This window comes from Apaloderma vittatum, unplaced genomic scaffold, assembly GCF_000703405.1.
Source record: "Apaloderma vittatum isolate BGI_N311 unplaced genomic scaffold, ASM70340v1 scaffold19217, whole genome shotgun sequence".
In the NCBI taxonomy this organism is placed as follows: Eukaryota; Metazoa; Chordata; class Aves; order Trogoniformes; family Trogonidae; genus Apaloderma; species Apaloderma vittatum.
In genome coordinates, this window is record NW_009728046.1 from 1 (window position 1) to 23,915 (window position 23,915).

The 23,915-nt window shown below is 44.5% G+C and overlaps 1 protein-coding gene across 1 annotated transcript; it reads right to left on the bottom strand.

Annotated features, from left to right (window-relative positions):
* Positions 1-4: 4 nt before the first annotated feature.
* Positions 5-23,544, bottom strand: LOC104269942 (alpha-2-macroglobulin-like; the record flags this gene model as incomplete). The annotated part of the gene is made up of 28 exons (XM_009873944.1): positions 23,456-23,544; positions 21,599-21,782; positions 20,406-20,565; positions 19,466-19,518; positions 18,931-18,951; positions 18,402-18,570; positions 17,070-17,154; positions 16,188-16,308; positions 14,814-14,928; positions 14,466-14,575; positions 13,837-13,995; positions 12,238-12,465; positions 11,837-11,900; positions 11,203-11,345; positions 10,047-10,196; positions 9,246-9,416; positions 8,486-8,627; positions 6,677-6,785; positions 6,111-6,339; positions 5,715-5,841; positions 5,089-5,210; positions 3,642-3,693; positions 3,056-3,139; positions 2,496-2,672; positions 1,926-2,010; positions 710-866; positions 294-368; positions 5-28 (listed from the first exon to the last, which is right to left on the bottom strand). Coding segments are annotated over exons 1-28 (3,405 nt in total), but the record flags the coding sequence as incomplete, so codon positions are not given.
* Positions 23,545-23,915: the final 371 nt, after the last annotated feature.

A 23,915-nucleotide genomic window follows, 5' to 3' on the forward strand; every position in this document is an offset into this window, starting at 1 on the left:
AGAACAGAGCATTACGCACCACTGAGTGCTGGGGATAGATAACCAGTGATTAGAAGGCTGGGAAGGAATGAGGTTTTTGCCTTACTAATGGCACAGCATTCCACTGAACATTGAAGAGAGTTCTGTTAGAATGAGGTCTAAGAACAAATAAGGTACAACATGTTCCAGAAATGCCAAATTTGACAGCACAATACTTATATCACAGGGAGCAATCTGGAGCAAATTCTGGGCAATACTGTATCATCAGATACTGGCACAATGTAACTGTCTCAAGTTTAAGTGCAGACACATACAGTTACAGGCAGAGGGATCTCCAGCAATGCGATAGTGATGTAGGCCATCAGCGAGACCTCGTTGTCCACTCCTCCCTGCAGGGAAAAAAAAGGGTAGGTGCTAATCTCACCTAGCTTCCTATGTGCTGTCCTTCTTCCCATTCCAGTGGGAATACTTCACTCTGCATTGTAAACTCTTAGTTTGCGTCCTCCCCCTTGCAGCAGGTGTGGATGTATCAATACCACTTATAAAGTGCAGGTTAGCCTTCATTCTTCTTCCTATATTGCAATCATACAGAATGGCATCTGCCTCCCTAGTGCTTGCCATTGACATGTGAATTTCTCATCTGCCTGTACGCTCAGGAAGCTCAACTGGACCCCCCTGACTTGTGGTCAAGTTGTAGCCTTACAAACAAACAACCAGGCAAACACTTTACCTTCATAGCATTGTTCAAGAGTGACCCAGAACTGCGGAAACAGCCATTCTCTTTCTGTTTGTAGGACAGCCACACCAAAGCATCCTGGATGTGCTTCTCATCTATGAAGATGTGAGTCCGGGCCTGGGCAAAGGACTTGAGGACAAAGGCTGTGAGCCTGAAAGGGAGAAATAGCAGTGAAAGGACATTTGTCCTGTTGTTTATCTCAGGTGACAGGGCCCACATGCACATCATCTGTCTGGAGAAAGGCAAGAAGGCCTAGGGAGCTGTGGGCGAGTTAGTCAGACCACATATACATTATGTCTTCACCTCAAAAGATCTGTCAAAAAATCTGCTTTCCACCTTGATTTGTTGTCCCTCTCTTGGTTCATAAAACCCTGTGATCCCTTTGTGTTGAGACTACAGCTTGAAGGAAAAGGTAGGGAATTGCATGCCAGTTAGCTCAACATCGCATAATAGTAATACTCAAAATGACGGCGAAGAATAATTAAATCCCTGCTGGCTCATGGTCTGCTGACAGGACTCTTGCACTAGAAACACTGTCTCATGAGTTTCCCAGAACTTTCTGCAGTTTTAAAGAAGGTCATGCTAAAGAGTTTTTGTTAGAGAAGAAGCACGCATGTGGTGAGATGCCAACATGCTGTCAAGAGTCAGGTACTGTTTCAGAAACTAAAAACAAACTGAAGATGGTGAAATCATCCATTCTTACCCTTGCCTAGAGTTGAAAGTACGTGGCAGTGTTATGCTGGAGCAACTCAAAACTTTGCAGTAAGTCACACTGGCAACACACACACTTCTCCGGGCTGTCTTTGCTTAGTAATACATACGATTGGAAAAAAAAGCTGCTCTTGAATTATCATCCTTTCCACTTATACAGAAACAATTTTCCCAGCAGATGCTACTCTAGAAGAGCTGCCACTGCAACTCTTCAGCCTTCCTCAGTCAGGATGTGAAATCCCTGCTCCCTTCTTCCCTGATTTATCTTCATTTCTTTCTTGTCTGTCATGGTCCTCAGAGCTGCTGGTGGGAGGATGTGCTTCAGCTCCATAACTGGATGATGCAGCCTATTTCATTAAGCAGGAGGCAGCAAAGGGACCACACTAGCAAAAAAAACAACAGCATGTCGTATTTACTGTGATGCAGCATTTATTATAAACATGTAGGTAAGAAAGAGGAGTGTTTAGGGGAGGCATAGGTGACATCATTGATATCTCACCAGGTGTTCCCTGGTTGGCCATAATGTGGTCCAAATGTACTGTAAGAGCCATCCGAGTGCTTGTAGTTTAGTTGCCTCTGATAACCTGCAATGGAGGGTTAAAGCAAGATTCAAATGCCAGAGAAAGTCTGCTGAGGGATGGGGGAACAGAAAAACAGCTTATCAGCAAAGGCAAAAGAGAGAAGAGTAGGTCAGTCCTATCCTATCCTAGCCAATAAGAAGTACTGGTACATGCACACCTCCATGCATTGCTTGTACTGCAGGAGGAGAAAAAACACCTTCCTTTCTTCAAAAGGAAGGCAGGACATGATAATGACAGTGGACAAGTCACTGTAGGAGGCCACCTAACAACTCTGGGGAGAGGAGCAGAGAAAATTGGGTACCCTAATGCTTAAGCAAACAGAAAATAATGACGGAAAAACCAGCGAACAGCCTTCTCAGGAATACAGCACAGACCATCTGTGTGTGAGAGAAACTCTCTTTCCACATCTGGCTGGCATTTGACAGAAACACCCCAGGAAGAATCTGGAAAAAAGCTAAAGCAGAATCAAAAGCCGTGTCCCAGCTCACCGCTCACTAAGTATCCAATGGCCTTGGATTTGACCTCCTCACTCAGCTGCCCTGTCTTGTTCAGGTAGTCCAGGACATAGATATTGGGTGCAAACAGGACCATGTTCTGCTCCCCACAGCCAAATGGCATCTGGAGGAGCTGGTGCAGGTTCTGCATGGCAGTGCCCATGATGTCACCTGAGGAGAAGGAGATAACAGAGGAATATTAATAATACTCAAGGCTAACAGAGTCCAAGGGTACTACTGAATGAGAGAAGCAGGAGATGACTGAGAAGAACAAAAGAAAGTCTGAATTGAAAAAGGTCCTGGAATGAAGCACAGAACAGCAGAGAAAAGGAAGAGAGAAATGAGAGAAAGGCGCTGGCAAAGAACCCCAAGCAAAAGGACATGCAGAAAGGGGGAAAAAAAAGAGTACAACTGGAAGGAAAATTGCTCGAGTCAGAAGGGATCAAAGACAGGAGTGAGGTGTGCTGGAAACCAGGAGAAAAAGCTATGAGGTAGGAGGTCAACACAGAGGGGCAGAAACAGCACGTAGTTCTTCTGCCAGTCTGATTACTCACCCAGCACTGAAAAATATGCTCGGCCTGAGTCTTTTACCACATTTGAGGGTAGCAACAAGGAAAATTCCTCTTTCACAGGCACTCCTGAAAGAAACAAGAACCAAACAAATTGAGTGCAATCCTAAAAAAATGGTTAATGGAAGGGGAAGGGGCCTCAGTGAAACAACACCTATTGGAAATGCCCTGAATTCCATCACTTCGCTTTTCCCTGGCTATAAGGCAATCTCTGCATGAAACCACCCCCAGTCACTGTTAAGCACTCTAGATCGCTTTTTCCTGGCCATGCTAGAAAACAGGAGGCAGCGTTTCTAACTCCAGTGTCAGCAGACAAGAGAACAGGGATGCAAACAGTCATGCTAGATCTGTCCTAGCACATACCCTGGTGCTTAAACAGGATGGTCCATACTCTAGGGCTTTCTTCTGTTTTACGTCTTCGGCTCCCAAGTGATGGAGCATGTTTTGATTACCTAAAAATACCAGCCTATCTGGAATATGACAGGAGCAGCACTGTCTTCGTCCTCCAGGCACATCCCACTCATCAAACCACACAGGAACAAATGGAGAAGGTGGGGAGAGTGATCTTTACCTTTTACACAGAGCACAGAGTTCTGGACTGTTTCCTTCTCGATTCCTTCAGGCTTGAGTGGGATGAAGGAAAACAAGAGAGATGAGAAGTTAGTGAGACAGGAAATAGAAACAGAAAGAGGAATCCTTAACAAGGGCATAGGGATACGTGAAAATAAAAGTGAGTGAACTGAAGAAGGAGAGGAATTCACAAACACTCCTGAAATAATAATTTAAGCAAGTAAAAGACATATGATCTTAAGTGACTGGTGTTACCAGGATAGGAAAAGGGGAAGGGAACACTGCAGGACTGTGACATGGATGGCCTGCAACTAATTGTATGCAGTGAAAGACACTTAACATCCTTGTAACAAAAGGACTGCAGCATTACAGCAAGTGCTTTTGTTAGCAAAAGCTCACAGTAGCTCTAGAGGGCTGTCCTGAAGAGCTGTCTGCAGTGCTATTTATCATAATGCTGCAGATGCTTTAGCAAAAAAAAAATGGTTCTGTTAATGATAGAAAGGGAAGACGCTGTACATAGTAATATCTGGTGACACTACTGATACTATAAAACATAGTAGGCAAGTGTTAGGGTTTTTTATGTTACAGAAAAAAGCTGAGTATCTACCTGCCAGATTTCCACACTCAGCAAAATAAATCAGCATCTTCTTGTAAAGGATATGCAATATTTCCACATAATATTACCCTCTGTACCACATCACATCAGCGACTCTTCTTGCCACAGAAAATGAATAAGCTATACAATTTTTAATATATTTTCATGGACTTTTATAGTATCTGGAGTGCTGAGGGGACTTCACTATAGGCACTGAATTCCCTTAGGTGCTTATGAACCCCCCACTGTCACCCCAGTGCCAGACTATAGAAGAAAACCAGAACTGCAGTAACACTCAGCTTAAGAGCCAGTTTGCTTGGCCACTCAAGTAGCAGAGAGGCAGCACGTGAGGACTGGCAAACTTACTGGGGATGTCTCAAAAGGAGGAGAGAGGCTGTAAAGAGGGTGTGTTGGAATAGAAGGTAGGAGATAAAGAGAAGAATGGATTGGAGTAGGAGTCTTCCTACAGTAGAGGACAGGGAAGGTTTAGAGTATTGCCCTTTTTGCACAGCATTATTAAGTTGCAGTCTTTATGCAGCCATGCCAAAGTATAAAGATTATGTAAGACCATCATATTGTCACACTGTGTAGTGATCTTGTAGGATCATGGCCAGGTTAGAAGGGACTATAAAAGATGATCTAGTCAAACTTTTCCTGGGAAAGGGAGGCGCTAGAGGAGAGGTGCTAGAGCCCTTCAATAATTTTTGCTGCCCTCCTCTGAACCTGCTCCAACAAGTTCATGTCCTTCTTGTGTTGAGGGCTCCAGAGCTGGACACAGTCTTGTCCAATTGCATCACAACATACGCTCTAACCTGTGGGAAAGCTTGGTCCTCCCTTTCCACAGCCCATGTACCTCCACCAGCAGCTGCCTGATAACCGTGTCCTTCCGCCCTTTCTCAGGGGTCTCCACAATGGCATTCCCACAGGGCTGCTGGTTCTGCAGGGCCTCAGTGCTCACCGAGAACTCCACCTGCCCTGTAGGAAAGAGGGGTCAGTCAGCCCTGCTGGGCAGTGCCAGGCAGTAGGAATCACTGCCACTTCCAGGAGTTTCACCTTGTAGGTTCATGGATGGGGATTTTCTATCACACTTGCGCCCTGCTTCTTTCCCACAAGAGCATAACTGTCTATATCAGAAACCATCCTGGAGCAGATGAGCTGCAGTGCCATTGAAAATTATAAAGATCCCATGGGTCAACAAATCATCCAAACTCTGGGAGGAATGAAGCTAACGAAGCATCCCTGCTGGCCAGCAATATCTCTGGCCTCAGAAGACATTGTCCAGTGGCTGTAAGGATGCATGGGGTGCCAGACATAACGTTGGGCACTATGAGTCCATCAGCTTTTACCTCCCAAATAATCCCAAATGAGACAGACACTCAGATACGGTGCTTGCTGGGAAACTGTGTTGCTCTAACACCCGCTACTGACTGGGGAGAACAGCTCAGCGAAACTTTTCTAGAAGTTCTCAGCACCCTTTACCTAAAGACCTGGGAGTCACCAGCCAGGCCACAGTATTCCTCCCGTTCTCACAGACACAATAAGATTCTTCCTCCTTTTCCACTGGAGTAGCCAGGAAATGAGTAGACTGAGCCAGTGTCACGCTGACCTGCCAGTTGCAGAGAGAGGCACAATCAGAGAAGGGTGATTGTGAGAGACAAGGGGCTAGGAAGCCATATCAATAGCTATTCCTTCAGTAGGAAAGGAGCAGAGAGCTGGAGTTGTGGGTTCTGTATTTGCAGTCTATAGGAGGAAGAATGTAAGAATTTTGGGGTGAAGCCTCTAGAGATACTTCGACATAAGATAAGAAAGCTAGGTGAAAGCAAGAGGTGTACAGGAAGGTACACAAGTACAGAGGAGGATTTGAACCTTCCTTACCCTGATGCAGGCTGTCAGGTAGTTGAAAACAGTGGCTTTCAGTGTGAAGGATTCACCACGCACGACAGAGTAGGGCATGGTGAGCTCTACAAAGAAGGGCTGGAAGGCTCTGAGGGACACTGTTGGGGACAGGCCAAAGCCCGTGTCTGCCGAAGTGCAGAATGCGTTGGCTTTCCACTCGGTGATGGTGTCAGGGATGGTCACATCTAGATCAGCATTTCCCTCAGAGCTGGTGAAGCACAGACAGGAAGGACAGAGGGATGATTCTTATGCCATTTTGGTAACTATCTGTACCCCTTTTGGCCCACTGAACAGTATTGTCCGTGTAAATGATGAGGGACAGCGTGTCTGTTACTTTAGGGCCACTCCACATCTTCCAGACTCACAACCACTTGTGGACAAACCTAACAATGGCTGAAAGTAATTCTGTCTATCTTGGAAGATTGCCACATGATCTCTGCAAGCAATGAAGGACTTTTTGGCATTGAAAAGGCCTGGTGAACATGTGGGGATTCATGTTTTCACCTTATAAAACCAATTTTCATTAAAAAGCCCAAGGTGCTTACCTTATAGATACTAAACTCCAAATCCAAGTTTCTGGGAAATATTTTCGAACTGTCTCTGTGAGCTTTTCAGGAGTGCTTGATGTGGGAGAAATTCTACCTGTCTCAAGGCCTGAATGTAATGAGATGGAAAAGAAATCAGCTACTGATGATTCCAAACAAGTTCTACATCAGCATCATGCTTTGCTCTGAGAAAGTTACAATCTATGAGGCAATCAAGCTTTCCTGACAGCAGATGTGTGCTGTGGCTGTAATGAGTGCTGGTGCCAAGAGCAGTGATGTTGCAGGGTCAGGGCTTATTAAGAAGAAGAGATAGCCTTCCATTACTTCCCACTGCTCTCAAGTGAACTTTGAAGTTTAAGGGGCAGCACTTTACAAGGTTACACCAAGAATGTTAGAGCAAAGAAATATTTATGACCTGTGCATGGAGCATTTTCACTTTCAGATACAGTCTTCACATTCTTCTCCATCCTATCAGGCAAGCTAGCAATGGAACATCCCTCTATTGCAGTGTTTCTTGTAGGGTCATTGTGACTCAGGAAACCACCTCCCTGCCAAATCTGTGGCCTCCTCAAGAACTAGGCTGAAGACCCTCAAAAAAATAGACCTTTTGACTAAAACAGAATTTTCACATGCAAAAATTATTCCCCAGAAAATATTCTGAGTTTGGGATAAATTTGGTAAAAAAAAAGCCTTTGTTTAACTTTGGTTTTCAACAACCAGAAAACAAAGATGGCATGGGTGGGACTTGGTTTGCTTGGCTTTTGCAAACAGAAAGAGAAATCCACATGAACAGATAAAAGAAGTTCTTAACTAATTTCTAGTTTTAGTCATCTTTACTTTGACTAGATTAGTTTCTACATTTGGATAACAACTGTGTAGCTAGCAAGTATCCATACTACCTGTGCAGCGGGCACCTCCAGAGTCCAAGAAGGTCTCAGGACAAGAGTGAAAGATGCTATCAGAGCTGTATCACATAGCTTCTAGCAACAGTGACAGGTGACTTGCTTGTATTTGTCTATCATGGTACTTCAGTCTCCTTACTGATGTCTATTTCAGTTTAAAATAATTTAAAAGCATCTATCCTGCATCTTAGCAACTTGTGTCAGAAGTTTAATTTGTCTTAAAATTGAACACGTACAAAAGCACAGGTTCTTGTGTCGGGGAAAAACTCTCTGAATCAGTTATCCAGCTAGATTAACTTAGATTTCCTGGGCTGTTTACCTTAATATGAGATGGTGGAGCATGGTATAGCTATTCTGTCACCTAAACAGCTACAGTGTAAGTGTTGCGAGAGCCCTTAAAAATAGGGTGTGTCCATTTCAGACTGGACTTCTACCACACACATCTTACCATCCTAAGCCTCCAAAATCTACCAGCTTGTCACTGAAAATTTTGTCATACACGTCCTCTGGTTTTGATCATGCATAAAACTGAATGAGTCAATAAGCACAGACTGAAGATGTTATTGGAGATATTTTAAGTGATATCTGGGAAAAGAAGTCAACTGTAAAAGCCTCGTGGACAGAGAATTCTGCAGTGGAATATCCTCTGCTCTGCCAGAGTCTCTGAAAACTACCTGGTTCTGCTACGTCTAATGTGGAGTTACCAAAGCTTGTCTGTAGACCTTCACATCCCAGAAGAAGAGGTAAGTTCCACACTTATGCAGAAGCTAAAATCTGTGAACCCATCAATTCAGTACTACTTGGAAGGGTTCAATTCACAACCCCAGCTCTGTTTCAATATTCACCCCAAAATACAGACAGGACCTCTGCTCAGAACAGAGGTCATAACAAAACCCCATTCCTTTACCGCTTGTCCTCATTGCATACATAGGTGCTCCAGCCATGGCTAAAGGTGCTCCAAGGCCGTCTCCTCCAGACACGAAATTCCCAGTGCCGCAATACCAAGGTTTCCTCACCTTGGTATTTGTGAAAATCTTTAAACCCATTTCCTACAGGAGAGAAACCCAACACGTTTTTCTGTTACTGATTCCTGTTGAAGTTTACAGAGCAGACCTAATGTTGGTATTTCACTGCCTCTAAAGGGAAGTGGTTACTGTCTGTGGACTGGACCTTGAGATGACCCCCTCAGTCTTGGGTCTGGCTGTCTGAGTGGCTCAGAGATACCAAAGGACAGATCCCGTGTTTGTAGTGCACTGGTACCAGTCCAGGGGTCAGAACAAGCCAAGGAGTAGATAGAATTTTCTCTCTGGAAGGAAATATCTGTGGCTATGATGCAGCTCAAGGATATTGATCTATTTGGCCTAACTATAATGGCACAGGTTTATTTACCTCCCATTAGAACCTCATTTCAAGTCAACCTCAAAGCTTTTCCTGTAAGAGGAAAACTTTGAGACTGATCCCTTTTCCACAAACTGGAGAGCAAAGCTGGCAAGATAGATGAAGTTTATGACTCTTACTGAACTTGTCTCTGGATAAAAATTAGTGTCAGATCATATTGCTTCACAAATCCTTCCTTTGTTATGTTGCATCATGCCCCAGAAGGCTTAAGCATTCTCAGTCCACCTGAGACTCCCACTGCACTCCCCATGCATGCAAGAGGGCTATACCTTTAGGATGCTGTAAGCGTCCTCCTCATTCGGCTCCACTACTGGAGAATAGGTGATTCCATCCAAAACTATCTTCTTCAAGGGGACACAGTTCTCCAGCAGCTCCTCCCAGAGCATGTCTGGACCGTGGCGATAGTCATGTAATTCCTTCACTGGCAGCAAGCTATACACCTAAGCAGAAAGAGCCAGGGTATTTGGCATTTTCAGTGTACACTGTCACAAAATACAACTGAAGGAGTTGGATGCAAGCTCCATAACAGTCCCATCACCTGCACATACATCCACATTGCCGTGGTCCTCCCTGTCGTGGGAGCAATGAAAATTTAGAGGGCAATAAAGAGATACAAATTTGGAGGTACTGTCTCTTTTGTTACGGAGAGCATGTTACTCTGGTTTTTATGGTCAAATACATAAAAAATTACAAAAGTCAGCCCATCTGCAGTACTTTGTCTCTATTCAGGGACTGGCATTTTCTGCTTGGCATGAGGGGAATAAACTCTCTGGCACTTCTAGATGCTACTCTAAGAAAATTAACCCATGGCTGGAGAGAATAACTGAAAAATTATCAGATGCACAACAGTGTGTGGCTTTGGCCAAGAAAAGCAGTCCCCTTAAAAAAGCTTCCTAATTGCCATCCCTACAGTCGCACAAAGCCCCCAAGAAACAGCTGCCGCCCAGAAACAGCACAGGGTGGCTTTCCTGTGTCAGCACCAACAAGAGGGACTTTTGACAGCTTCCACTCCAGCACTGGGTTGAACGTGCTCTGACCAGGTTCTGACGCTTCACAGACTAGGCACTTACAGAGCTGGGTGACAGGTCAGCTTCTGGCTTCATAAGGAGAACGCTCTTGTCCACAGCACGGACAGCACAGAGGGAGTTTGGGGAGGCTCTGAACAGCAATTGAGCATCAGAGGAAGGAAGGCCTTCAGAAGGAGAGAAGCTTAAGTCCACCTGTAGCCACAGAAGAAGCTATGTCACAAATGCCCTACCCTTGCAGGACTTTTCCCTCAGGTTGGATACGACAGTTCCAACCTTACAAAGCCCACATAAGCATGCACACCCCACCTCCCACCTAGCCACTCCCTCCACACTACTACAGAGCTGGGTTTCCTTCCTCCAGGGCCAGAGGAATCAGTACCGACAGTTTTTGGCAACTTCAAGCATCACAGTTTCTCATAAAACTTTTAAAGTTGTTTGGGTTTTATGACCACTGTGAATGTGATGAGATAATCTCACATAGTGGCTAGATCTGTTTAGGCAACTGGGCATGGTCTTGAACCAGGTCCAGTCTCTGCAATGCACCCACATATTGTATGTGAAGGGAAAACAGGCTTTTAAAGACCTTGCTTAGGAGATTCTTTGGTAACATGAGAAGCAGTGATGCTCTAAAGCAATATTGCAATATCTACTGTCTGGTAATGATTCTGAAGAACTGGCCTATTGGCTGAGGCCTGCCAGACCTATGTGCCTTCTCCAAATCCTAACTCACAGCTCTAACATCCCCCTACTAAGCTCTGCCCTGGAAGTTCTTGCTAGTAGATGTTGTTGTCATCGCCATCTCACATGATTTTGTAATAAGATGACTGACCTGGATAAATCTTCCCTCTCCTCTGCAGTACAAACCCTCCTCTAACATGCTAAGCATCCTCAAAGTAAACATGTTGCCTGAAAAAGCACCATCAGCTGTTAGTCTCCCTCATGTCCCAGCCAGACCACAGCATGAGTTTTGCTGACACCTCCACCTTTCCCAGGGCGGACTCATAATCTTGAGACTGCAAAAGCAATATTCTTCAGGAAATTGCAGAAATGGGGCTGTAGCAAGCTTGCTACTAGGAAAACTGTCTGCCATAGAGGTGGCCCAAAGTCTGTCCTAACTGGTCTGACAACACCTTTGAATTCAGGTGAGCTTGACCATGCTGCAGTCTGCTGGCTGCTCCCTCAAGAAGTGAACACTCACCTTGTTGCTGAAACACTTTTCTACATTGAACTTGGCTGAATCAGCAATCACCTGCCTGTTGGGGGCAGTGGTGTAGACAAGCACTTGGGCTACTGGAGCAATATCAGCTTGTACAGACAGCTGTAGCAAGAAGACGCCATTGGCTAGCAAACAAAACAAGAGCAAACAGTTAAGGTACAGGAAACCTCCTCTTGGAGCAGACAAAGTTCTAGGTTTGACTTTATGCTGAACATTATCCTAGCCATGATGAAACTCTAGGCTTCCAAGTGTAAAGAATTGATGCTCACAGGGATGCGTAATTCTCACTGACTGAAAAGACCTGTTTCAAGTGCTGTCTTCCAGTGCATAACCATGCTGAATTTTGGTTTCGCTTATAAAAACAGACCATCAGACTGTGTCTCCTAGGAACACTGGAGTCCCACAAATGCAGTGTCTGAAGAACGAGAGCTGGCACAGGGAATTAGAATAAGTCTGTGCAAAGCCTAAATAAAGGAAGAGAAAGCTCAAAATCTTCTCATATCTTAGAGGACATGGAAATGTAAATCCCTGCATTTATATGGAAGCAGCCTGTACGTCTGCTGCAGTTGCCTAGCCTCCCAGGACAGTGACAATTTGGCTGGGGAGAGGAACTCACTGCTTTCCTGGTCCAAATCCAGAACGTGGGTGCCCGCTTGCTTAATAATTCCCTTGGCCATCACCTGAAAGGAAGGAGAAACCCTGCTGTGACTGGGGTTATGCATGAGCCAAGTCTTAAAGATAGGGAACCTGAGAGGAGAGCAACTGAGGTGTGTGCCTGCTGCTCACACCCTGCACAGCTGCTCTTTGCCTCTCTGTAACAGAATCCCAGTGTTCACCCAGGGGGCATTGGGACATCATTATTCTGCTCCTAACCCAAATCCTCCTTTTTGTGAGAAAAGAACATATGAAGGATGATGGGAAGGTGTTTAAAGCCTGCTGCCACAAACCACAATTCCCATCTCCAACCCCACTGCAATTACCAGTGACAGCCTCACTGCATGGGAGGTGAAAGCTTACCAGGTAGTAAAAGACGATTTTCTTCTGCTCTCCTATTGCCTCCGGAGTAAAGATATAGTGCACCCGGACCTCTGTGGAGGAGCCACAGCTTAGTGTCTTGGGCTTGGGCTCAATTTTGAGGAAGCTATTGCTAGGAGAGTAAAAACGCTTTAGTGGTAGATAGCCTTCTTCATAACGTGGAACAACCCAGGAACGGTCATAGCAATAGGGATGTACTTTATGAATTGCCTGGAAAAAGGAGAAAATGCACACATAGATGCTCAAAGACAGGTGGATGAAGTGGAGCCAAAGTTCATGGCCTAATATTAAATTTTGGTATTTATTTTTCTTTAAGCAACAGGGTTGTCTACAAAAAAACAACATGAGTTTGGAAGATGCAGAGTGGTATCCTGGGAATTATCTCACTCCCAGAGAACCTGGAGTTTGTCTCAAAACAGGATGAATCACCTCAAGGGCTCTTTACCCTAATAGCTTGCCTCCTCTTATATCCTGTTGGTTTAAAGTGAAAAGAAGCCAGTTTTCATTTTTCTTCACATTATTGACACTGGAGAAGGGATAGTGCTGTTCAGTTCAAAGATTACCAGCGCTAAAATCATGCTAAGGATGCTACAAAACAGGAGGAAATTTCACCACCTACAAATGCAAAACCTTAACTGAATAGAAGTTTAGAAGCTGAGACAGCCCAAGTCTTCCTAAAAATGAAAGCAAGGGATGAAAATAGATTTGGAAGGGTGCTATTTCACCTTTCTGTGTGCCTCACATGCCCTTATTTCCTTATCTTTCTTGTTATGTTTTGGAATTCTTGCCTTTTCTTTACCTTGCAAATTTCTGAAAACTTCATGCACCTAGTGGTAACTTCTGGATATTTTTAATTGTCTTAATCTCCCTACAATTGTAGGGAGAAGAGCAAACATGGTTCCAGACAATCTGCCCTATTCCAGGGTGTGATGTTATGAAATGTGCATATCTCACACATACTGCATATTCAATTAACAAAAGGATGCTCAGCAGCAATTATTTTTTCCCAGATAAACTAATTCTACACCAGGGAAAGAATTTCTGTGAATGGCTCAAATTCTTTTTCTCTTTATGGCAAAAAAAAAAAGGAAAAACAAACAAACAAAAGAAGTAAGACCACTTAGAAACTAGGAATATTAAATTAAGTCCTGAGACATACAGATTGCTTTAACTGACCATAAAGGATATTGAGATAAGATACTGGAGAAATTATTTAATTGAAAAGTCAGAGAAGCACTGGCAGCACTGCACTGTGGGAGTTAGACCCACCCTTGAAACAGATTTGTCTTGGTAGGACTGGTGATCCCTTGGAGCAGAACGGATTATTATGATCTCTTGATGTTCCTTCTAACCTTATATGACAATTGCCAAGCAGAAATCAAACACTTACAAGTGCAATGCAATTGTGACACGGCAATCTATCTTGTTGTACGACTATTCCCACCACACTGGTGTCGAGTTTGGCACAAATGACCAGGAACAAGAAACTAAATGCTTTTGCATATATAGTAGAAACTTCAGAGCTACTCCCCTTCCAGCCTTGTGCGTCTCTTTATCACCTCCTCTGTCTGCAGGACTCACCCGAATTCCCACAGAATCGTAGTACAACATGGAAGTGTTCAGGGTAAACCATGCCCTGCCCTCTTCATTTGTTGTGTAGTTGTCTTCCTGACCTCCTTGTGCAGAAATCCTCACAATTTCATTGGCGATTGGAGCACCAGACCCATCCACTAGCTTCACCTGGAGGAGTGAAAACAGTACAGTATAGAAGGAGCAGAATGCCTGTCACCTGACAGACCACCAAGCTAAGGATGTTGGGCTGACAAGGAAGCCTTCACTGCACTTTACGTATGCATCACATATCTCTTTTAGAGAGAGCTGCAAACTTTCCAAATCTTATTCCTTATCTCCAGCACTGGGTCAGAGGAATGGACATGCCTTCACACCCCTTAGGCCTCCTGTTAAACAGGTGACTGAAGAAGCAGAGGTTTCCTTGGCTGGAGAAGCGGAAGTGCTAGGACAGAGGGGTAAGCAGAGTGAGGATTGTGCTCTCCATTGCTGTTCCCTACTTCAGGAGCCTGCAGAGGAAAGGAGGCCCACAGGGGTTTAGCAGCACTTTGCAGAGGAGGGGCATGTGTCTGTCCAGGAGGTTCAGTAGCATGGTTGTTCAGTAGCATGCTCGTGGCATTCCATTCTCATGGTATACATACCTGCCCAAAGAAGGGGATTCCAGGTTTGTAGTGGGAATCTGAATTCTCAAAGGTGATTTTGCTAATGGTGGTTGTGATCTCAGAGAAGCTTGTTCCAGTCAACTCCACTCCTGCAGGAAGAAGCACAAAGAATTAATTTGCCTTTGCCTGACGAGAATTACTTGTCCTCCAGACCAACCCTCCTTTGCTGGATAAGCAATTTCGTTGATGCTTCTGGCCTCCTAGTCGAAAAACTTTGGATTCCAAAAAACCAAGGGTCTGCTTTTCTCCCTCATTCCTCCTTGGCAGGCCCCTCTGCTGGTCTCTTCTGGGATTATTACACAGCTCTTCAATCCAGATGATTCATACCTGTCTCCTCCTCTTTAATCTTAGCCTCCACACGGAGTTTATTCTCGTATCCACTTCTCTTGAGCTGGAATAACTTGGTCTTTACTGTTTCAGACATGCAGCCATAGTTATCTGTCTGTTGGAGGAAAACACACAAGACCATTATAGTCTCATTTAAATAATGTTTATCCAACTTAACAAATCCATCACTGTGTTACTCTGAACTTGAAGAAGAGCCCGTAGCCTCACAGGTCATTCCCTCTGTTTTTATCAAAACTGGAAAAACACATAAATAGCTTGGCAAGGAGCATTTTCAAGTACTTGTGGCAACATAAGAGTAAAGAGTTTGAAACCTAGAAGATTTTTGTGCATGTGTGAAGTTTGAAATTGCAAACACTTGATAGAGAAGCACAGGGAAATACTCAAGTTTGTGCCACACAGGAAATGTTTGTCAGGCATGAGTCACATTGCAATATAGCAACAGACTTAAAATGCACAAGCCATATGAGTGATACAGAAACCAAAGCCTGTGTACATGGAGAAAGAACATGACATCTGGAAAAAAATATTTCCAAAGCTTGCCACCATTCTTCAGTACCTTCATGTACAAGACAAATCTCCACAGAAGAGATGCCTGGGACACAGTGTTTGTATTTTTTTTAACATGGAATACAACAGCAGTGTCAGAGACAATTATGGGTATCCCATTGTAGCAGACCCCTAGGACCATAAGAATGTATTCTCCTTCCTTGCTTGTCCTGGCTTATTTTCACAGTTGCTATCACCCCAGTTTCTCTCAGTTAAGCTTGCACTGTTGCACATGTCCATGCTCCAAACACCATTCAGTTTTGCTCTTGCAGACTTGCCAGTCTGAAGAGTGAAAGAAGTGATATTTTTTTTCTGTCTGGCTTAACCATTGCTGCTACTAAACCTATCTTAATTTCCTTCTTGCTCAAACTGCATCACCCCTCCTCTCATTTTTGCTTCTTTCCTGCTTCTAATACTAACTTCTCATCCCACACAGTGTCTCTAGAGTAAGGCAACTCCAGCTTGGCTGTCATTGCTCATACCTTTTCTATCTGCTCTCTCACACTCTCCACACTCCATCTGACTGGGTTTTTTTGTTTGTTTCTTCTATCTATTCCTTCTCCATCAGCTTCTTGTCTTTATACACACCTTTCTTACCGGACACCCCTTCCCCCTATTTTTTACCTTAACACATTTCATCTCGTACCAAATATTCTCTCCTTCTTCAGGCTTCCTTAAAATACATGGAGTCTCTCCCCTTTTCACACTTTGCTTCTTTATACTCAGAGCAAGCCTGCACCTACAATGCATGCTCAATAAACCACACCTTCTCTTGTCACTCTACCCACAAGAGTAATCATGACTCACCTGCCCAGAGAACTCCTCGCACACTGCTTTAGCCTCTTCGCCATAGCAGGCTGCTGCGTGTTCAAACTTCCGGCAGACACGGAAGCTCACGAGGCCAGGAACAGGCTTCCCAAATGTGTATCTGCCAGCAGGGAGGGTTGAAAGAAAAACAGAGCCATTAGGAATGTAAGACGGATCATCACAGGAAATAAAAAGCAGAAAGAAATTTGGTAACATTTTAGGATCAGGAGCACTGGGTCTTAAAGTCCTGATTGCATCCCTGGGAATAACATACAGGTCTTCAGAATTCATTTACCCTAAGGCTGATTTACTTGAGAGTACCCCTCATCTCGGAGAACATGGTTCAAGTATCTACCCCACAGCCCAGTTCTGATGGAACTGGTTTAAGGATGTATGTGCTCTGGGTCTTTTGGCTTGTTCTTCAGCCCAAGCTGTGGCTCTCTCTGCAGAACGTGTGGGACATTGCTACGTGGAATTGAACAAGATGGTCCAAAGGTAAGAAGGCAATTGCATCACTTACAGTTTCCTCTCAGCAAACACAAGCAGAAACCAGAGTTAAAACATCATTCCCAGGTAAACTAAACTGAAAACTCTAAACTAGATTGTAGCACTGTAGCTGATCAGAAATCCTCTATGACTCAAATAATATGCAACAAAAAAAATCCTGCCTAAAAAACGCAGAATGATATATTTCTACACGTTGCATACAAAGTGCCCCAAGCAATAATTGTTGCCTTTTGTCTAATGGCAGATGTAATCTCTTTGGCCCTGGGACCCCAATAGAAATATAATGAAGTATCATATCTCAGCTTCCCAAGTGGAATTTCAGCAACAGTTGAAGAAAACCTGAAGCCAAGGAGAACTTGAAAGAATGACACTCACAGACCACAAACTGTCACCTTCAGCTTCTCATCAAGAATAGTGATCACCTTGGGCATTTTCACTGTTACTTCGAATTTTGGCAGAACTGCAGCAGAACCAAAGGAAAACAATCAATGTGATGAGGAATAACGTAAGTATGAGACATGAAGACTGCTCAAAGGCTATTCTTACAAATTACCTGAAACCCTTTTGTACCTGACCATTTAGTCAGATTTTAGAAGTTTCTGTCACCTTCACATCCCACTGAAGTCAGTGAAAACTACAGGCACTTAGCCAGTCATTGTGTCAGGTAAGAAGACAGGATTATTACACCAGCTCTTAAAGTACAGCAGCTTCTTAGATAATACATGGGCTATCAGTGCCACAGCAGTAGGATACAGGAAAATAGAGTTAAGTGAGTAGAGGTCTCCCACAAACACACAGAGCTGGGAAAGCAGCCTCATCTCTGTGTTTCTAATGCATGAAGGTCTCACCAATCTGCAAAAGAGGAAGACCCTCAGAGCTTCCCAGGTGACTTAGCACAGGGTGATATCACATCCAAACCGAGCTGCAGGAGGGAAAGTGGATGGTGACTGTGTTGGGAGAAGTAGGAGGGATTCAGGGCACAGGAACAATCTTGACATCTAAAGAGGTCAAAGGACTTCTCAAATCATCTTTGAGGACTCATCTCTGCTGCGTGAGCCAGAGCACGTCAGATCATGTAACAAAAGGCTGGCTTGCTGGGGTGGGAAGCTTTGTTGGTTGTGGCCATGTGCAGGTGTGTACTGGGACACCATTTTCCAGTCAAGCAGATGGAACTGGCATAGGGGTGAGAGCACCAGAGAGGTTACTTCACTAAGGCACCATGAGAGCTACAGGCTTAGCTTGTTGGGGAGGAAAGGCAAGATCTGAGTTTACAGACAGCTCCAGCCTACACCAGAAAGTCAGGGCCTTAGGCAGGGGAGACCTGGACTCACAGCATGACACTTGACAGGTGTGTAGCCAATTGGAAGTGAAGCTGTGCCCTTAAATCATCTCTGAAAAGAGGTGAGGCTTATGGTTGCCCACAAAGACTGATCCAAGCACATTGCTCCTACTGATGGGAGCCTTGCTGAGGTGGGCAGTCGGAAGAGATGCGCCACATGGCCTGAGGCTTAGGGAGGAATGAAGACAGGTTGCTCAAGCCCTTCAGTCTTCACTCCTCAGAAGGAGATGATGCTGGGGAGGGAGAGGACACAGTGACATTTTTCCAGCCATGCCAGGCATCATGGACAGATCTACCATCCTGTTCAATTAAGCTTTCATGCCCCACAGGACTAGTGGTTAGGAACGTGAAACTTCAGCGACAGTTACCATATTCCTCCACAGAGAAGGAATGCTGAATTTTCTTCCCAGAGGCCTTCTCTGCCACCACTGTGTAAGTGCCTTGCGTAGGTTCAGAGGTGAGGTTGAAGGACAGCTGGATTAATCCCCTCTTTAATTCTGCCTTTGTCCACTGGTACAGACGGTTTCTCTTTGGGTCCTACAGATTATGAGATCACAAGGAGATTGTGACACCAGTGGGAGTCTGCAATGAGAACTAAAAAACACTAGCAAAAGCAGTGAGGGAAGGCCCAGCCCCAGTGTTTCATGAGGCTCCAGGGCAGGAGTCGGGGTCACTACCAGAGTTGCGTGAGGAGCCCAGGTTTGGACAACAGAAGGACCTGTAACCTGGCCCCAGAGTACATGGTTGCCACCATATGAGTTACAGCTCTGTATATTCAAATTGATGTAATGGATCTCTTTAATGTCTAAAATAGACAAGAATCATTCTGAGGCAACTGGTAGTTATTCTGCCCAGATTGAGGTGCACTAGATGTGAACATGAATTGAATGTACATACCTCGATATACACCAGTGGAAACTAGAAAAAGAAGAAAGGAAACAGCATATTTAGAGTGCAAGCAATACGGTCAAATGATCAGGACTATGGTCACATTTCAGGAACAAGACGGTCACCCAATGGGATGAGGCTAAAAGTTCCTAGTATGGAACAACAGACTATTTTGAGGTACATCAAGGGGAGGGGGGAATGTCAATCCTTTGTCTCAGGCAGAAAAGTCAGATGAAATTACTAACTCTGGATGATCCACAGTACTAATAAAAGCAGGTGTACCCTGTGATAATGGCAGATTTTCTTGCTGCTGAAGTGTTTATACTAGCACCTTTCATTTGTAGTTTGTCAAACCTTCCCAAGAACGCAGAAGGCAGCTTTATGCAGAAACTTGAAGAGCAGACCCTGTTAACCAGGTGATCTAGGAACTGCACAATTATCTAACTGTACTGAGAGCTCTCCGCAAAAGACACTTTTTTCCTTCTTTTCCCCACATAGATGATTTAAGGCCAAATAACTAGTGAAAAGGAAGTATCATACTTACTACTTCATTCAAGGGATGGAACTCATTATCCAGAGAAACAATTCTGAACAGGACTGATGGAGAAAGACAGATAGTGAGGTTCCACAGTGCAGTCACCAACCAGAACATCAGTTGCAACCAGAATTAACAGAACGCTAGTTGCAAAAATAAATGGTACAACAGTGACCAGGGCTGTTCTCTTTAAAGAAATGCCATTCAGTAGAAAGCCAAGGTTATCCATGTAAAAAATTACATGAATAAGATCCTGTTAAAAGCAAATCCATGGCACTGTGAACATCTTACTGATCATGGCCATCAGAATCTTATTAACTAGGACCAATGTTAAATTTAAGTTGCTTTTCTATGCTTTGCAATGATACATTTTTACATTGGAATTCACATGGGTCTTCTAATTCTTTATTACTAGACTGACTTCTTAGGAAGAATGAATGCAAGCAAATTATTTCAGCACTTGGCTGCTAGCTTGTGTTGGCTGTGGATGGATAGAGAATTCAGTGCCTCTTTTAGGACATTCATTTCTGTGAGGGACAAATTTAGGAGATCAATGGCCCAGAAGAAATAAATAGCTTACATAGATATCTCTGTCTTCATTGTGCAAAATCAGCTGCCTCTCTGAAAGTTTTTCATGACTTAGCCCAAATTTTGGCCCTGTTCTCTATAGGACAAATATCCAGTCTTTCTCTGATTTTAATGCAGATCCTAACTGTACGCACCAAAACAACAGAGACCCCACAGACAGTGTGTGCAGGTGCCCCAGTTACACACATGTATCTTAAGTTTCCCCAAATTGTTCCTGCATGGAGCATTAAAAACATAAACCTCAGCCATGAGGTTGCAGTTCTGACCTCATCTGAAAGCAGTCAACATCCATCCAGCACAATCCAACAGTTTTTGTAGAAGTTTTTGCTTCAAACACAAATCTCCACCCCTTCCCTGGTACCTGTCTGTCCAGGCTTGTAGATGGGTTTGTCTGTCTGGATGAAGACCAAGCTCTCAGAATTCTTGACCAGCACTGACTTGCGACTCCTGAACTGCAGTGTCGCCCCCTTCACAGTCACAGTGATAAACGTGACTGATGACTGGCTATTTGATTTTGGAACCTGGAGAATAAGAAGGCAACTATGTTACAGACCACCTTAAAAGGCTTCCTGAACTGAACTGGCCATCGAAAAATCAGAAGTATAGTCCTGATCGATCCAACGCAGAGGTGAGGGGAACTATCATCTGGAACAAGAGACTGATCTTTAATTGGCTCATTCCTAGTGATTATACAAGTATTGTGCAACAAAGGAACTCCCAGCTCTGCCACCCAATTTTAAGAAATTCTTACTGTCCTGACCAAAACCTTTCTGTCCTTTTCCTTTTAGCATTTGCAGGGGCAACAGGATAATGCCCCTTCTCTTTCAGGTAATGTCCTTAGTCCTTGCAGAACATTTCCTTTTCCAAACCAGACATGCCAGATGGCTATACAGCTCTCTCCAGGTGAGAAAACTCAGTCTTCAGCCTATACCTGACAATCCCAGACATGAATGCCAACCTGTTTAGTGTCCTGAAGGTGATTCTTCAGCCTTTGGTTTGAAGATATAGTCTATGCTCTGAATCAGATAACTGGTTGTCTACAACTTGTTATAGTCCCTGGGGCTATCAGTTACATTAAGCTATGAATTTCCTGCTTCACTCTCTTTTTCAGACACAGGCAATCACAGCTCTATGTTCTTACATTAGTTCAGTGTACTATATCCACAAGGTAAAGACTATCTAATGTCCAAAAGCTCTGCCCTAATTTGAAGGCACTCAAGTAACAATCTGTGGCTGTTGAAGCATGATAAGAACCATTTGAAGAAGCTGCTCACCAAACAGCTATCAGGAGCAGTCAATATTGAAACTGCTTCTTTCTCCTAGCCTCTTGTCTTATTATAGAGATGGGCTGGCTTTCCAGGATTCAGCATTTCCCATTCAGATAGCATGCTAAGAAGGTCTCAGCAGTGAGAGGGTGTTGTGGATGGGCATGAACATAGCTATGACCAAGAGGGAAGTGAATACCTACACATTGTTACTCTGGTCATTACTATTCAGTGCCCTTATGGTTTTTCCCTGGCACAAGGGATCATCCCACAAGGATGAGATACTCACAAAGAAAGGGATGCAGGTGAACACGTCCTTCTCCGACACCACATCATCAATCAAGCTCCTGTTTTCCCCTTGATACTCAAGCACAGCACTCAGTGTCACAGATTCATTCAGGTGGGTCAGCTGAACACAGACTTTCTCAGCAGAATCAGTTTGTATCAGAAAGGGCAGCAGCACCATATATTGCCTAGGAATAGGGAAGAAGGACAGGTCGGATGAGCAGGAACAGGTAACAGGAACTGTACAGAAAGAACAAATAAATCAATCTGATTACTACAGCCTTCACTGTACAGGGAGAGAGGTGCATTCTCTAGGAGTGTAACAAGACTTCCAGCATGTCTGCAACAGCAGCGGAAAACAGAGAGACCACTCTCAAAATTAAAATACCACAGGAAACACTCAATGCAAACGTCTGGAAGGAATATGATTTTCTGGGTTCTGGCACAACAGAGCACTTCCTCCTTGCACCCTGAATAATCCCAATGTCGAACTTTTGCTGCACACTTTTAGTAGGACTCAGGAGCCACACAAGTCCCAATACCTGTTGAATAAAAGCTATTGACTACGTGCTGCAAGCCTTCTGTAGCATTACTCCCATTCCTCGCAGAGACCCAAAACTGCCACATCGTGGTGCCAGATCTTAAGCAAAAAGACTGAAGCAAATTTCAGGTTTTCAGGGAAGTAAGCCCCTCTGTCTCAGCCCAAGCAGTGGGGCCCTGCTTGACCCTAAGTAGCCTCTCTCCCAGCAGAGCAACTTGCCGGTGGTGTCCTGCTGCCCATCTCTGCATCTAGGAACCAAACCTGATCTGCCTAATGGCAACAGTGCTGCCTTTTTGTTGGGCAAGGAATGATCTCTGACAGGCATCCCTAGAGCAGTTAGCAGGTGGGAGAAGAGCTGTGGGCACCTCAGGAGTAGGGGAGGTCATTCCCTTTAGTGGTAGGGGAGGCTCTGGCACCTTTATGTCCTTCATTTGGTCTGCAGGGAGGAAACTCTGGGCCCTCAGATCCCAACCCTGCTGTCTGCTTACCCTGCATTTAATGAAAGCACTGCAGCACAGCCTTGCTGTGATAGGGAGGAAAAAAACATTTCCAAAAAGCCAAAGGAGAAAGTGTCTGGGATGTTAGTACCCCTCATGCGCTGTTCCTGCCATGTATACACACACATGCACACAACACACACTCCCTTCACATACAAGCAGGGCAAAAAGAGGATGAAGAAGGGATGCAGAACAGCACATCCTCATGGACCTTAACAGTCGCAGTCTTACAGTGTCACATAACCCTGGCTGAGAAGGGAATTTTCATTCCACTGGCTGAGCTGAAAAATGTGAATTAAAAAATAAAGTCATTTCTAGTCATGCCAGATCTGTTACTTGTTCCTTTTTTTCTCATTATCAGTCAAAAAGCCACTTTTATCTCATGGGTGTTTCAACCTAGGAGTAGGGTAGTCAACCCATAATAAAACCTTTCATTGTCTTTTCAGAAAAGTCTGTCTCTTGAGAAAAAAGAAATGTGTAAACAGTTATAAAAAGTTGACTTCCAAAAGAACCAGTTTTGTGCAGACAATTTTGTTGAAATACTGTCAATTCACTGAAGCAGCAAAAGGTATTCTCATAGACCTTTCCCTCTCTTTTTTTCTTTCTATTTTTTTCCTGAAGTTCTACTAATATCTCGATTTCAGAGACTGTTTAGGTCTCCCTAAAGTACTAGAGCTGCTGTTTGTAGAAGAGACTTTACCCAGCCCTGCTGTCTTTATTCCTGCGTAAAAGAAAGTAGGCAGAAGATAAGAGATAAAGCAACAGACACAGGAATACAACCCAGGTCTCCTGCCTGCCCGGAGACCCCCCCTGCATAGCTTACGGCTCTGTGGTGGGTGAGGTGTCTCCATGAGGGAAGAAGAGGAGAAAGAGGAAGATGGTTGGTTTGATGAGCGGCCTGTCCTTCCCCATGGTGCAGAGCAGGATATGACGAAGCAAGCAGACACCCAGCCTGGTCCGGTGCTGCTTGTACTCCCCCTCTGCTCTCCGAGTCAACCGCTTTATACTCTCTTCTGCAAACAGCCCAGGGGCTGGAGGAGATAAGGGCTGGGGGCCAGGACCCATCCGGAAACAGGGAGAGGCAGTAAGGAGGAGCTGGAACTAGCAGCTCCGATTCTGGGCAGAAGGCCAGGTGCTGGCGGGGAAGAGGGAGGGGAGAGTGCCCAGCAGGCTGGAGCTGTCTGTCTTTTGGGGCAGGACAGTAGGCAACAGAGGAGGAAAGGTGGTAGCTAAAGAGAAGAGGGCTAGCAGCAAGGGATGAGGGGAAGGCCTTCATTTCTGGT